Source organism: Zea mays, chromosome 1, assembly GCF_902167145.1.
Source record: "Zea mays cultivar B73 chromosome 1, Zm-B73-REFERENCE-NAM-5.0, whole genome shotgun sequence".
In the NCBI taxonomy this organism is placed as follows: Eukaryota; Viridiplantae; Streptophyta; class Magnoliopsida; order Poales; family Poaceae; genus Zea; species Zea mays.
The window spans coordinates 200,612,936-200,628,743 of record NC_050096.1 but is presented as its reverse complement, the minus strand read 5'-3'; the positions used below and the strand labels follow the sequence as shown (position 1 = coordinate 200,628,743).

The window sequence follows — 15,808 nt, the reverse complement described above, 5'->3', positions numbered from 1 at the left end:
AGCCCTCCCAAACACTGCATCCAAAAATGGCTGAGCAGGAACCAGGAGTCGGAGCGTGGAATTTTGGCTCTCCACAGCTCCTGGCTCTCCAGTCTCCACAGCTCCGCTCTGCACTCTGCAGTATCTAGCAAGTTTCCTGCAAGCATTCGGCAAGCAGAGCACGCAGTCCTCATTAGGCATCAACAAGCACATTAGTGCAACTAGTCCTCATCAGACATTTCAGTGCACGTTTCTTCATAATGCAAGTTTCTTTAGTTAGCAATTTCTTCTTCACTGAAGTAACAGTCCCTAAATGCAAGTAGCATGCAGTTAGCAAGTAGTTTGAATGTAGTTTGAACTCTGTAGCAAGTATTTCTTACAATATTTTTCACCATAATATCCTTTTGTTGTAACATTCTTCCATAAAATATTTTTTCACCATAATCTTGTCTCGTACACCAAATAAAAAACACAAAAGAATCTGTTTTGCCAAACAATTAAAAAAAACACCGGCTCCTGCGGAGGAGCGCTCTTTCAGAGAAACCAGAGCCGGAGCCGTTTTAAGAGGAGCCGGAGACCTGCCAAACGGGGGCTGGCCTTAATTTCACAGATTGGTCAGAAACAAAACCCACCACATGAACATAGGTTACCACTTCACAACTAATATTTACAAGAAACAACAGAAACAAACTAGAAGACCAAATGACCCCACACACATGTAAGCCTCCACTCCGTTTCCAACCTTCAATAACTCACTGTACACCATCATGGCAGCTGCTGGAGGCTCAGCTTCTCAGCATCCGATGCAGGATCTGAAGTGCACCCCTCTTCTCATAAGCTTTGAGCTTTTCTTGGGGTGCCTCCCTTTGAGCTATTCCATCATCTAGTACCTACTCTTTTCGCAGACGCTGCACACAACCACTGAGGGAGGGTTAAGAAATGTGCAGCGCTCGCAGGGCCAACCATCATCAGTGTGGTCAGACGATGGCTTAGTGTGCTGTTTCTTCTTGGATTTAGTTCCTCCTTTCTTGGAGCTGGTGCCGGCGATGGATGTACCAGCAGCCTGGGCAGTGGCGTGGACATCCTCCAACCCAGCTTCCAAAGCTTGAACAAGGTTCTCAAAGTAATTCCGAGTAACGCTGCAGTAAACAAAGCTCAGTACACTAGTAAAAATTAGGGTAACGTTGGAACTGGAAAATTCATGGACATCCTTCTATGATGCAGGGTCCACAAAAACAGTAAAATGGCATAACTGAAGCTATGGAGTGAATAATAATAAATAACGTTTCAGACATACTAGATCACTTGTTTTCTGCCTATTTGTATTGTCAAAACATCATGCTTTAGCGATCAGAGGTAGTAGTCATATGCAACACAAAGGTGGACAGCATGGTGAATGCACTACCTTGTGAGCCCAGCAAGCTTCACCCGGAATTCACCAAATTCAGCCACTGTAGGGGTCGTCGTTTCAGTGCTCTCAAATTTCACAGGAGTCAAAAAATTGTGCAAGTCTTTCTCAGCGCACTGATGCAGACGTTCCAAACCAGACTCAGCCTCACCTGTCAAATAATTAGATTCAAGGATGTTCCAAGGGTTCCCACAAGGAATGATAAACCCATTAATAATGTCAACATGAAATAGAAATAACAAACCTTGCAGATACTCAAAAAAATCACTCTTGACCTTATCATCCAGATAGTAGCCATAAGCATATGTCCATTTCAGCACTCGCCTGCATTCTATAATCTGATGTACAGCAGTGGTGAAAGCATCAGATATAAGAAGATTTGTAAATTGAAAAACACATTGAAACCATAGCACAAATCTATGATGGCAGACCTGTGACCAAGCTTCAATTATGAACTTAAGTTGGGTCTCTGGTATCCCGTAAATGTATGTTAGATTTGCAAGCTGTGGCACAGAGGAACAGGGAAAGAGCATTATAGTTGGTCCATCATGGAAGAAAAGTCAGGGCGAGCAAGACTGAACTATAGTCTAGCACAGAAGAATATTAGAAATCAACTAATACAAAAAAGGAATGGCAAGCAGAGAAACTTCTACATGGCATGCTGTGGGAGCCCTTAAGGCCCAAAACATGATTTATTTCTCACCTGATCCTTTTCCGCTTTTAGCAGATCTGCTTGGGCCTTCTGCCTCGACTGTCAATAAAGGAACATGAGAACAGAAATTACAGCTGGCGGTTCAAAATATATATTATGAAATGAAAGCATCTGAATACTCAGCAAGAAAATACACCGGAGATCAAGAACATCTGGAATAAAAATATATCAGATAATGCACACACAAGAAGTTATTTTTTGGCTGAGGAAATAATCATGAAACAAAGCCTCGAATAACTCAAAACAAAGCTAGACCTAGTCACCTGGACAGTATACAGCTCATAAAAAACATAATTGGTTAAGACATTACTCTTATGCACAACCAACATAATACTGACAAATGGGTATCCCACCAAGAAGACAAGAACTATAGCTGGCATTATATAATAGAGTACAAGCACAAGAGGAGAGAAGGTTCAAACATTACATTATCCGCACAAAACAAATATATTTTTGACAGAAACCTATGTTATCAAACTAAGGTATATTGAACGTACTGTCTGATTGGATGCCCAGCGCTCATAGTAATGCATATATCTCTCCAGAGAGTTTTTAGCTCTTTCCCTCCTTGATTCAGTCTCATCATACTGCAACGGAAGTAATTTAAGTTCAAGAAGAAAACATCTTTGGAAATGAAAAGAACATAGCATCCAGCACCACAAAAATCAAATCCCAAAGATGAGCTGCTGTTCACCCACCAAACACAGGCTTTTAATCCCATTGTAGCAGCAGTGGCAGAAATAATATTACAACTATACTAGCTAGAGTTCTACGGAAGGATTTCTCTGAAATGCATGAAGTAAAGAGAAGACATACAACTCCCTCTTTCTTTGCTGATTCATAACGATTGCAAGCATAAAAGCCACCTGTTCTCTCTCCATGATCTGACCATGCGCCCAGACATAACCTAGAATGTGCAGAGAACCTCATATAAAAGAAGACAAACATGGCATGTATACTGCAATTCTTTCAAGCAGTGAGTGGACAGTGGACTATACCAGCAAAATTCGAATTTACAAGGAGGGGTGCATGTCATATGCATGCATCCCTGGTTTTTCTCTATCGGTCGTTTGCACTTCGGACAGGGCTTAGAATTAGCCAGTATCCTGAAAAGATGAACATAACATAATAAACATTTTCATGCAGTTTGGAGTGCCACAAGGAATAGAATAAAAAATCATGATTACCAGCTAATAAAAACAATCATTGGCACATTACCTCAATAACATGTTTATATAATGCAGGTAATGCGAAGTTTAAGTTGAACAGTGCCTTAGTTGCTTGTGCCTACTGCCTAGTGAGGGATTTTTTTAAGAAACAACAAGACAAATAAATGAAAATTAAATCAATCCCAAACATTTACAAGCCACATAAAGTCAAACTAGCTATACTCATCACCTTCTTAATATAATGATATGCAGCTCTCCTACATGTTCAGAGAAAAGGTAGCTATCGTCAATCTATAGCAGCAGTAACGACAATGCCTATTGATCCCAAGCAACTTGCAGTAAACAAAAATGCTATCTTAAAATTATGTTAAAATAATTAAATTACTAGGATATTTTTCATAGTTGACAACAGTCACAACACCTATGATTCAACCTCACATAAATATTTGCCGTGGCTTCCCCACCCATTTCCAATTCAGCTTAAATGCCTTAGAGAAATGGTATCAAAAGCCTGTGAGCCTAAAGGCCCTAAACAACTAGCTTTAGGCAGATTTGTTTCACCATCTCACTTATTGTCAGCAGTCAAGGCGAATAGTTCCAGGATTGTGACATTTACATTGTTCAATAAACCGCTAAAAGGTCGGTGAAATAGGATATGAAGATCCAACCACACAAGAATTAGTTATCATTGTGCTTAGTCTGAACTGATAAACGAAACATTACAAAAAATAATCAAAATCAGAAGGTATAAAGTTGAATAGGTTGAATCATCCAAAATAAAATCAAGGAACTCCTTATTTATATGCCATGTCTTAACTAAAGATGGTATCAACAAAAACAGAAACTTGAAGACCACATATCAAACGCTAGTCCTGAGCCTGCGACAAACCAGTTCATATTTTCAGATTCTGCACTATTCTTTAATATCCACTTAGAAACAGTCTCGCAGTTCACTGGTCGATGAGCTTCCTCAGTGCACTGCAAACAAGAGATGAGGCCTTAGATGCTCAATCCCTAGGACTCGTGAACAAAAGCATAAAATCATTAGAAGAATGGAACCATCGTACATTCCAGCAAAAGCTGAACTTGCAATTGCATGAGACATCATAGTTTTCATCACCAAGAAACTCCACAGCACATGTACAGTCAGGAGCTGGACACCATTTAGTCTGCATGAAATGAGGTTCCACAATTGAGTGCCAGGTGAGAGAACATGATGCCAAAGCAGTGTAAGCAAAAAAAAGGTGGGCCCAAAGAACTGTGTAGTTGGAGAATCAGTCAAATTGTTAAGACATATTACCTTCTTGCTACCTTCAACGTATGCACGTAAGAGAAATCGTGCGTACTTTGCTTTGTCCTCATCTTTAGCTAATTCATTAACCATCCCTTGAAGAACCATAGCACTGCATGATGGATCAGGACATCGCAAAGACAAACATCCTGGACCACCACCTATTGCAGCGCTAATGTAGCCTACAAAATTAAAATTGAGCCATCAGAAATTCCCCCTTTTTAGGAGGGATATAATCACATACAAAGAAAATCAGGATAGTCATATGATAAATGTTACCAGCAGAAGCAATACTTAACAAATAGAAGGCACCAGAAAAATCTGATGTTTATGGCATTCATATTGACATTAGGAAAATTTACTTAGATGTCTTCTATGCAGTTACAGAAGAGAAGAAAAAAAGGTTTATATTGCGCTTAGATTTCTGGGTAATATACAAAACTAGGCATGATCTGCTTCAATATGTATTTAGATTTCTGAGTAATATCTGCTTCAATATTTGGATTTCTGGGTAATATAGAAAACTAGACATGATCTGCTTCGATATCATTTTATCTTATGTAGAATATAAGGGCATCCATAATACTACAAAGGATCACAAAACATGCTTGTGGGCAGCCAAGATAAAACATAAATTTGATCAGTCACAAACAATGACAATGGAACCTAATCATGCAAGCATAGAGAGCAATAACCAGAGAAAGGGAGGGAGGGAGGGAGAGAGAGACCTTCCCAACATTCATGGCAATAAAAATGAGCACAACCAGCAGAGCTCATCGTATCAGAAGAATACCCTTCAAAACATATTCCACAGGTTAGCTGCAACCAAAAAGATTGTTAGAAGAAAATATGAACATATGTCAGAGCCAAAGGTTCTACCAGATTACACATGCTGCTTCTGCTTTGATAAGAAAAGCATAGAAATGTGAAATGTAAATCTTGCCTTCCTAGAGCCGGGCTCATGATTTCCATTCAAAAGTAAGCCAACAGTATGGCGGACTTTTTCTTCATCTGCAAACCATTCATCACTCAACTTGCTGATGTTCCTGCATAATGAATAGAGAACACACAAGGCACAGATGTGCATTAGTTTCACTTCCAGCTATCTAGCAATAAGAAAATACCACAGCATTGCTTCTAGCGCAGATTTATTTTTATTTTTTTATCATTCTATATATGTCCACATGCATAAAGTGTGCACTAGCTTGTGCGAACAGCCAACAACAAGAGAAATTAGTAGGCTCAAACTGAAGGTAGCAGATTTCTTGATATCTCATGTACAGACGCAAACCTATGGAAAATGGAAAATCATTGCCATGATTAGCATATGGTACATATAAATATATAATGCAATGCCCTTTCTGGAGTATTTTAAGGGAATGTTTACAGGTTCTATCTTGAGCTAAACAGATGTACTTTCAAGTTTCAACAATAGCAAGACGGGCCTGCCAGCACCTTGGGAAGTAATTAAAACCAAGAAACAACCTAGTGACCTACACATGCCACAGTATGATACTGTGTTCAAAGATATAGACAGAAGTACAATCAAATTTCAGTGACATGTGTATTAACATACAGTATAATAAGGATAGATACCGTTGAATTACAAGGTTGTTAAGAGTTTTCTGTCTTCAGAAAAGAATATTAGATGGAGCACTGGCATAACAAACCCACCATTTATAGTGATGCAGGAGGGCACATGCCTCTTCCCTTGTAATCAGTAACACGGCTGATACCTTGCTTACATCTTCCTCTTGACGCTCAGATATAACTTCTTCATTTAGAACCACAAATGTCTGTTGATAGCAAATGCAACTCCCATTTTAGCAAAACTCAAGAGTATCCCATGGAGCAAAAAATATGGGCAGAAGAGCAAAGCAACACAAAGAGACCAAGCGTGATCACTCATCTAAGACGCTTGATGGAGCCAACAAGAGGCAGCACAGCACTCATCTAGGACCGTAATACTAATGGTTGATCAAGAAGAGATGGAAGCTGCTGCAGTGCTACTTCTAAGCCGAATTCAGCACATATACAAACCAACACTCAGCAGTGCATATAGGGCAGCAGCCACAGCACTGAAATGATCATCAATTTGCAGTAGACGGCCAGTTCTAATAAAAGTCTATGAACCGATCTTAACACTTCACTGATTTATGAATGAATTGATCTAAATCGCTACCACTCTAGCACTTCACTACATCACTACCACTCTAGCGCTCCAGTACATGCACAGATCGCAAAAATTGCCACTGAGCTATCACATTTCATCTTATGAAATGGATAAACTGAACTAAAAAACAGCATTCTATGTCACTTCTAGTTTGTTCAAGATTTGTGTGGACTGTTTTGTAAGGCCGTATACAAGCAAAGGCCGGAACTGAATTTTTTCCATTATCTAAAAAATTACTGAACTAAAAACATCATTCAATTCCGGCAGGAGCACGCCAACTTTTCAGCCTATCCCAACACATCCGAGCTCAAAACCCAAGGATTCCAGTGATAACTAAGCAGCTCCCTATCCGCCTCATGCTCGCAGCATCGGCCTCACCTGCTCGCGTCTGGACACCACCTCGTCGGTACCCTCGGCCTCAAGGCCCTCGTCGTAGTCCACGGGCACCAGCTCCTCCTCGCTCCCGCCGTCGCCGTCGTCACCCACGTCGCTGTAGCAGTAGTCGTAGTAATCCTCATCGTCCATCACCTCCTCGTCGCTGGCGGCGTTCATCTCCACGTCGGAGTCCATCCCGCAGCACGAATCCGGCGATAGGGAGATCGGGCCGGGAGGGGAGGGGCGATGAGGCTAGGGTTCCGGCAAGCCTGGCAGGGAGAGGGCAAGTGAGGGACGAGGTGGGCGGAGATCGATAGAGTTGCGTGCCCCAGTCGCGTTTTCAATGGCGTTTCTTTTGGGTTTCTATGTGCCGCGTGACCGATTTGTTTTCCAAAAAAAAAATCACTTTCCTTAACAACGTACTGTGGATTTTGAACCATTCGCTCGACTCTATAAGCCATGGTGCGGAACTACCGGATGTCGGATATCGAGCTGATGCAGATCTCGGTGGCACGTATTTTAGCGTCGAGGTCGCAGCCGACTAAGCGTGTGTTTGTTTGAAGAATGAAGTGATCCATCTTCTTCTCACTCCTTATATTTTTATTTGGTTTGTTGAATAGAATGAGTTGATTCATCACCACTTCATTCCTCATCTCTACAACTATTAAGACACATCTGTAGACTGCCCCCGCCTGCGCGAACCGCCCGCCGCACGCCAGCCGCCGCGACTCCCGCACGCCAGCCGCTACCGAACTCCTCACCTACCACACGCACGCCGCCCGCCGCGAAGCGCACGCGCGAAGCACTCCCCCCCCCCCCCCCCCCCCGCCGCGAATCCGGGTCGCAGGTCCTGTTGCCCGCGGCCGCGGCGGAGGCGGCGCTGACGGCCGCAGCCGCGTCATCTTCATCCCGCACCGGGGCTGGGACGGCGGTGGAGGAGTTGAAATCCTCGCCGGTGGGGAGGAGCGAGTCGTCGGGGACGAGGAAGGTGGAGTTGGGGAGGACGCGGGAGAGCGAGGTGGTGATGGCGGCGGAGGACTGGAGCCAGGGGTCCGGCGGCTGGTATGTGACGGCGACGACGGTGACGACGAGGACGGCGAGCACGAAGAGGGAGAAGCACACGTTGCTTGCCGCCTTGATGAGCGACTGCGAGACGGGGACGTCGCCAACGGTGCCGCCGGAGGACGGCCCCCCGCTGCGGCGGAAGAGGGGCGAGTCCTCGCCCCCGTCGGGGGCGTCGTCCGGGTCGGAGGAGGACATCCTGGATCTGGGACTGGGACTGGGAAGGAGCGGGGCTGAGATTTGGGGAGCGGGGCTGGGAGATGGAGGTGGCCGCTGCCGCCCTGCCGCTGCCTGTCTTCTCTGTTTGTTGTGTTGTGTCGGCGCCGCGCGAAATGTTAAGCGAGTTGCCTTGCTTAAGGAATTTCTTTTTACCTTTTTGTTTTATGGAAAGAAAGATCGCGCACGCACGGTAGTCTCCAATCTCCGTGCTCTCTGCTCTGTCCGAAAACGAAACTTTGTGAGCGGGTGAGCTACTGCCGACGGGTGTGTTTGTTTGAGTATTGAAGGAGAATAGAGTGACTATATTTCTATTTTGAATTATATTTCTATTTTTGAATGTTTGATTTTTAATAAAAAAAGAGCGGAGCGGCTTCTAAAGTCTTAATATAAAAACTAGGTGTATGCCCGTGCGTTGCTATGGAGTTAACATATAATGATAAGATATATTGAGATGTATAGAAACATTAATTATCGTTATACCTTCTTGTTGCCAACTGTCAGCCGCGAACCGCAACGCCTGCACGAAGCACTCCCCCGCGCGCACCGCCGTCGCAACCGTGCCTGCCTACCACGCGATTCCAGTGCTCCAAACCCCTGACTCCCCGCGCGCATGAACCCACTGTGTCTCAAGATCGTGGAACCTTAAGCCCCTCCTCTCTCATCGGCGTCGGAATGGCGAAAAGCTGCGGCGAGCCCACTGTGGAGGTTGCGTCCTCCAGCTCCTCTCCTATTCCTGCTTCCGCGTCGACGGCGGAGGCGAGCATCGACCTTGGCTCATCTCCTTCCCGGCCTTACAGAAGCGGAAGAGGGACCAATGGCGCCGTCCCTCTCCCTCGTGCCCCCAAGCTCGTCGTCGTCTCCGCCGGCGCATGAGCTAGGAAGCTACTGCAGCCTGCCTTGCCTTCGCTGCTGAATCCTTCTTCCGCGCACCGATGGCTGCCACCACAGCCTCCATCGCATCGTCGTTCCCTCGCTAGCCGGCCACCTCCACCTCGCTTGAGGTCGTCGCGGCAGTGAAGAAGGGGTACAAGATGAAGTCGCATAAGGTCCTTTCCACCGCCCCGCCGGACCCGATGTCGCCCGTCCCCTTGCGATGACGACTGCGGGGCTAGGAGTTGTGGCCTCTGTCGCCTCTGCATTGCTATACATCATCGACAGCGGTGCAGGGTGCTCTCGAAGACCATCGATGAGGGCAGACCCACCCTCCTGCATGTGCGTAGCCTGGGCTCTGCCAGTCTTCAGCGATGGCCAACGACGCGACCTCCTTCTCCACCACCACCGCCACAAAATGGCTCTCCAACGGACCCTCCTCCACTCTGGTACGTACCCTCTTCAATTGTTGTACCTAAGACAATCTTCAGTTACTGTTGATACGTTTATCGATTTTGAGAATATAATTTGGTATTGAACAAAAAACGCACGAATATGCCCAGACTCAACGGATCATCATCTCCCTTCGCATGATTCAACTTAGATTCTGCATCAACATACCTTCATTCTGCGCCAACAGAATTAGATAGAAGGAAGGATCAAGGATCTCTTCTGCACAAGGAGAACGTAGATGAGGACAGTCTCTGGGGTACGCTACCCGTCTGCTTTCTTTTCTTTTTTCTCCCAAATTCCTGCAATGTTCTAACCTTCTGTTGCTGCATCTTAATTTTGCAGTTATCATGTTGTTGTCTCCCTTTGATCAGCTTGGTGGCCTCAAAATCGAGTACTCGATGCTCTTCCAGATCAAGAACCCCAACACGGAGCGCGTCACGCGTTGCAGTGTGCTCGAGTTCGTCGCCAACGAAGGGTTCATCCACATGCCGAGCAGGGTATTTACCAATTGTCTTTCAAACACAATTCCTTACTCGTGATTGCTAATTCAGTCACCACGAACGAAGAACCTGGTGCTTCTAGATTCTTTTTAAATTTCAGCTGATGGCGCACCTGGGTGACCTGGAGAATGAGATTGTGCTGTTGCGGAGCACGTAGCTGCCCAAGGCCACCTTCATCAAGCTGCAGCCACACACCATGGACTTCCTCCATGTCTCCTACCCGAAGGAACTATGAGTGCAAGACGACAAAGTTTTGTTTTGTTTCCCTCTCTTCTTTTTCAGGCTTTGCAGTTGAAAGCATTCAACTAACCATTTGACGTTTGTCCTATGTATTTACCCAAGCGTTGCAAGAGTACAACTTCAGCAAGTTCCTGTGTGTGACCGCCGGTGAGAAGATCACGATGACGGAAGGCGAGCGACAATGCTACTTGACATGCTGGGGGCACGATCAGCCGATGTGGTATGCTCCGTCGACATGGACTGCGCAGTGGACTTCATGCCACTGCTCGACTACACGGAGGAGCTCGCGCCTACCGCCATCCAAGGCAGCAATGAGCCGTTGCAGCCGGCCAGGTTCCCCGGCACTAGGAGGCGAGTGGATGGCAAGCCAGTGGAGCTACCCACGCCATCTCCGACAGCAGTGAGTGTCGTAGCTTCTATATGTCCTTATAGAAGGTATCTGGTAGCTAAATCAATCTAATTATGTTGAAAGTTGGACTATAATTCAGTACATCATTTTCCTTGACCAGAATAAAACAAATGCAAAGGGAATGTTATTGCTATAGAACTAAACCTATGCATCTGTTTGTGTTAAATGCATGCCTACAATCTTATCATCTTTTTTCTTAGACTTCTATTTATTTTCACTACATAAAACGCATGCCCTACAATCTGAACGGAAGAAAAGTACAGTTATTTCTGATGGTACATTTACTGCACTTTGTGTGGATTGCCCACTTGAATGATCAAACACTATTAGCTCTAGCAGCGTGAGATCCAGGGATTTGTTTAGATAACTCTGCATTAGGACACCCGTGTATGTTCTACCATATCAATTAATTTGGCACAGATAACTTAGGGGGTGTTTGTTTCCATCCATAATTATATAATGCGATTTATTTTTTACAGATTATATAATCTGAATTATATAATTCATTTTATATAATCCAGTCAATGTGTTTGTTTACTCAGATTATTTGGATGGATTAATTAAACTCATATCATTCAGCACAGAACTATGAAAATATGAAAACATGATGTTATCCAGACTGACGATATCAGTTTTCAGATTTGAACATGATGCCTAGCTTGTTGTATGGATCACATTCAGTTTTTAGCATGTCTTGGATGAAGTGAATTGTATGCCCTAACTGAAAATATGATAAATGTATGGGCTGAATGTGATCCAAACGGAAAACTAAAAACTAAAATATTTTGTGTATGTTGCAACGCATGGGTACCTAAATATCGATGATATTATAGAAGATGATCTTGCCGATTTTTGCAAACCTGTGACCATGTCTCAATTGTTGGTGTATACAAGGCTCTACCAGGGAAAAGCAAAGGAAGCATTAGTGCGTGTTTAGGTCAGTTCAACTATGACCTTCACCAAAGTTGGCTTCAATTTATCCATTCCTGAAGTATTACTATGTCTGTAGAACTGTCCTTATTGCAAATAATGTGTCACTTCTTAACATAGAGGCACATGCACCTACCTATACTAGGGAAGATCTGAAGCGGATGAAAGAAATGACACCTTAGACTTGCTAGGAAACTCACTTGCTCCATCCATATATGGTCATATCTTTGTTTAAAGAAGGTAGTAGTACTATTGATGTTTGGTGGTGTTGATAAGAATCTAAAAAATGGAACTCACTTGAGATGGTCATATATATTCCGAGTTGTTATTTTATTTTTTAGAATACCAAGAATGCCGATGACCAACTCAAGTACTTGGTGTACTATATGGAGAATGTGATTCTAAATCTGCCACATGGTCAGGATCAGATGGTTTGGCACATTAATTTTGCTGGTTTCAACTTAGGTAACTTGTCAATTAAGGTGACTAAGACGACGACAAAGGTCCTACAAGTCCACTATCTTGAAAGATTGGGTGTGGCAATGTCATGTGGGGCCACGCGTACAGCAGGCGCCGGCGGGCTCGGGACGTCCGTCGCGCCGCGGAGCGCGCTAAGCGCATGCAGGAACATGCCACGGATACTGGCTAAATTAGAAAGGATAAAGATCAGTTTCCCTTTTATTAGTTTCCCTTTGATTAGCTTCCCTTGTTATCTCCTTAATCTTAGGAGTGATTGGTTATTAGCTTCCCTTGATATCTCCTTAATCTTAGGAGTGATTGGTTAGCCGGTGGGCTATTTATATCTGTACCGAGACAATGAGAAGGACAAGCAAAGATTGATTCCATCTAATCCCTATCTCTCTCTCTCTCTCTCAAGCCGTCGGCTAGGGGGTACACCCCAACCAGCGAAGAATGACGAGGGGGCATAACCCCGCCAGCTACCACGGGCCGAGACTACGAACTTTGTAGTCGAGGTCCGACGTCCTTGGGCACGTACGCCCTTGACAGGCAATTCTCTGGAAGGTATGACTTAACAATCTTGGGTGTGGCAATTCTTTACAATACTTCAAAGTTATTTGAGCCTTTCTGCAAGGTATGTCTTTATAATCTTTGAGTTGCTTACATATTTTATCAAATATGTTGTCTGACATGTTCCATGAATACATCATGTCCTGGTCAATTTCATTCACCTTCCTACACGTAAAAGACCGATGTAACATTTTTAGTTTCCATGTTCGTATTGGAGTAAACCATATTTATTTATGTATTTGTCGGGGACCATAATTAGGGGTACCCTCAAGACGCCTAATTCTCAGCTGGTAACCCCCATCAGCATAAAGCTGCAAAGGCCTGATGGGTACGATTAAGTCAGGGATCAGTCCACACGAGTGACTCGATCACGCTTCGCCCGAGCCTAGCCTCGGCCAAGGGCAGCCGACCTCGAGAGACTTCCGTCTCGCCCGAGGCCCCCCTTTTAACGGCGGACACACCTCCGGCTCGCCCGAGGCCTTGGCTTCGCTTAGAAGCAACCCTGACTAAATCGCCGCGCTGACTGACCAGGTTGCAGGAGCATTTAACGCAAAGGTGGCCTGACACCTTTATCCTGACGCGCGCCCCCGGCAGAGCCGAAGTGACCGTCGTCACTCCGCCGCTCCACTGACCGGTCTGACAGAAGGACAGCGCCGCCTGCGCCACTCCGACTGCAGTGCCACTCGACAGAGTGAGTCTGACAGGCAGTCAGGCCTTGCCAAAGGCACCATAGGAAACTCCGCTTCGCCCGACCCCAGGGCTCGGACTCGGGCTAAGACCCGGAAGACGGCGAACTCCGCTCCGCCCGACCCCAGGGCTCGGACTCGGGCTAAGACCCGGAAGACGGCGAACTCCGCTCCGCCCGAACCCAGGGCTCGGACTCGGGCTAAGACCCGAAAGACGGCGAACTCCGCTCCGCCCGACCCCAGGGCTCGGACTCGGGCTAAGACCCGGAAGACGGCGAACTCCGCTCCGCCCGACCCCAGGGCTCGGACTCGGGCTAAGACCCGGAAGACGGCGAACTCTGCTCCGCCCGACCCCAGGGCTCGGACTCGGGCTAAGACCCGGAAGACGGCGAACTCCGCTCCGCCCGACCCCAGGGCTCGGACTCAGGCTCAGCCCCGGAAGACGACGAAACTACGCCTCGCCCGACCCCAGGGCTCGGACTCCGCCCTGGCCTCGGCCGAACGATCTCCGCCTCGCCCGACCCGGGGGCTCGGGCTCGACCTCGGCCACGGAAGACAGACTCGACCTCGGCTTCGGAGGAACCCCCACGTCGCCCGACCTAGGGCTCGGGCCCGCCACGTCAACAGGAAGCGCCATCATCATCCTACCCCGAGCCGACTCGGGTCACGAAGAACAAGACCGACGTCCCATCTGGCCAGCTCCGCCAGATGGGCAATGATGGCGCCCCACAAGCTCTATGACGACGGCGGCTCTCAGCTCTCTTACGGAAGCAGGGCGACGTCAGCAAGGACTCGACCGCTCCTACAGCTGTCCCTCCGTCAGGCTCCGCTGCTCCTCCGACAGCCACGACATCACGCCAGCAAGGTGCCAAGACCTCTCCGGCTGCCACATTGGCATGTACCTAGGGCGCTAGCTCTCTCTCTGCTAGACACGTAGCACTCTGCTACACCCCCCATTGTACACCTGGATCCTCTCCTTACAACTATAAAAGGAAGGACCAGGGCCTTCTTAGAGAAGGTTGGCCGCGCGGGGACGAGGACAAGACAGGCGCTCTCTTGGGACCGCTCGCTTCCCTCACCCGCGTGGACGCTTGTAACCCCCCTACTGCAAGCGCACCCGACCTGGGCGCGGGACGAACACGAAGGCCGCGGGATCTCCACCTCTCTCACGCCCGTCTCCGGCCACCTCGCCTCTCCCCCCTTCGCGCTCGCCCACGCGCTCCACCCATCTGGGCTGGGGCACGCAGCACACTCACTCGTCGGCTTAGGGACCCCCCGGTTTCGAAACGCCGACAGTTGGCGCGCCAGGTAGGGGCCTGCTGCGTGCTGACGAACAGCTTCCCGTCAAGCTCCAGATGGGCAGTCTCCAGCAACCTCTCCGACCCGGGACGGTGCTCCGCTTCGGGAGTCTTGAGTTCATGTCCTTCGACGGCAGCTACGACATGATACTCCTTCCACCGCCGCGCGACAACTACAATGGCGGCCGACGACCCGCCGGCCGGCGGCGGAATCGACGACATCTTCCCCGCGTGGCGGAAGAACAACATTCGAGCTCGCTCTGTCCTCTCCCCCGCCAACGGAGGAGGAGGCGGGGCAACCAAGGCCAAGCGGGAGGCCGCGCTTCGTCAGCCGTCGAGCGAATCGACGCCCCCGACGCCCCGACGGAAGGCACGCTGGGCGTCGACCTCGCGTTCGAGACGAAGGCAAGCGCCGTCCCCCCGCGACACGCCGATCCCGAGCAAGAAGACGACGCCAGCGCGCTCGCGGAAAGCCTGCAGGACGTCGCCCTCGTACCTGGGACGACGGTGCAACCAGTCCCCGATGTGACTACGTCGCTCCTCGTCGACCAAAAGGTACTGACTAACTCCCATCTTACGTCATTTCGACTCGGCCTCAACCCGCCAAGCGACCTCGCCTTGGCGGTGAAAGGGAAATGTGCCTTTGGGCCATTTCTAAGTATTTTGGTGATTGAGTGCAAACACAAGTGCTTAAATGTGAAAATATGCCCAAGGATGAACAAAGTGCAAATCACAAGTTAAGGTATGTTTCTAAGCCTTAGTACATTGGTTTTGTGTACTAATATATTTGTCTAAGTGTTAGAAACAGATAGAAGAAGAGAAGAGAAGACTTGGCTGTGTACAGCCAAGGGGCTGCTTCGGTCTGGGGCACCGGACTGTCCGGTGGTGCACCGGACAGTGTCCGGTGCGCCAGGCTGCCTCGGCCGAAGAGGCCGCTCTCGGGTTTTTCTCCGGCGACTTCGGCTAAAATTCACCGGACTGTCCGGTGTGCACCGGACTGTCCGG

General features: G+C 47.5%; 1 protein-coding gene across 2 annotated transcripts; it reads right to left on the bottom strand.

Annotated features, from left to right (window-relative positions):
* Positions 1 to 349: 349 nt before the first annotated feature.
* LOC103645186 (probable E3 ubiquitin-protein ligase ARI8) lies at positions 350 to 7,673 on the bottom strand. Of its 2 annotated transcripts, XM_020546643.3 has the most exons (15): positions 7,111 to 7,673; positions 6,234 to 6,355; positions 5,503 to 5,605; positions 5,288 to 5,378; positions 4,569 to 4,741; positions 4,336 to 4,437; positions 4,158 to 4,246; positions 3,098 to 3,205; positions 2,916 to 3,006; positions 2,597 to 2,686; positions 2,091 to 2,138; positions 1,819 to 1,890; positions 1,632 to 1,725; positions 1,385 to 1,538; positions 350 to 1,118 (listed from the first exon to the last, which is right to left on the bottom strand). In XM_020546643.3, exons 1-15 carry the CDS (start codon positions 7,300 to 7,302, stop codon positions 863 to 865), a joined length of 1,785 nt encoding a protein of 594 aa, XP_020402232.1. In that variant the 5' UTR covers positions 7,303 to 7,673; the 3' UTR covers positions 350 to 862. The 2 variants fall into 2 exon arrangements, with proteins under 2 accessions (XP_020402232.1, XP_020402231.1); XM_020546642.3 differs by having other exon boundaries at positions 1,385 to 1,725; positions 7,111 to 7,632.
* Positions 7,674 to 15,808: the final 8,135 nt, after the last annotated feature.

Bases quoted from the DNA above. Each gene is read 5' to 3' on its own strand.
- LOC103645186 (XM_020546642.3), bottom strand. From the start codon at position 7,302: ATGGACTCCGACGTGGAGATGAACGCCGCCAGCGACGAGGAGGTGATG. The intron at 5,379-5,502 runs GCAAGATTTACA...TTTTGGTTGCAG, and splicing joins ATGAGCCCGGCTCTAGGAAG to CTAACCTGTGGAATATGTTT. The intron at 2,139-2,596 runs GTACGTTCAATA...CTTTATTGACAG, and splicing joins GCTGGGCATCCAATCAGACA to TCGAGGCAGAAGGCCCAAGC.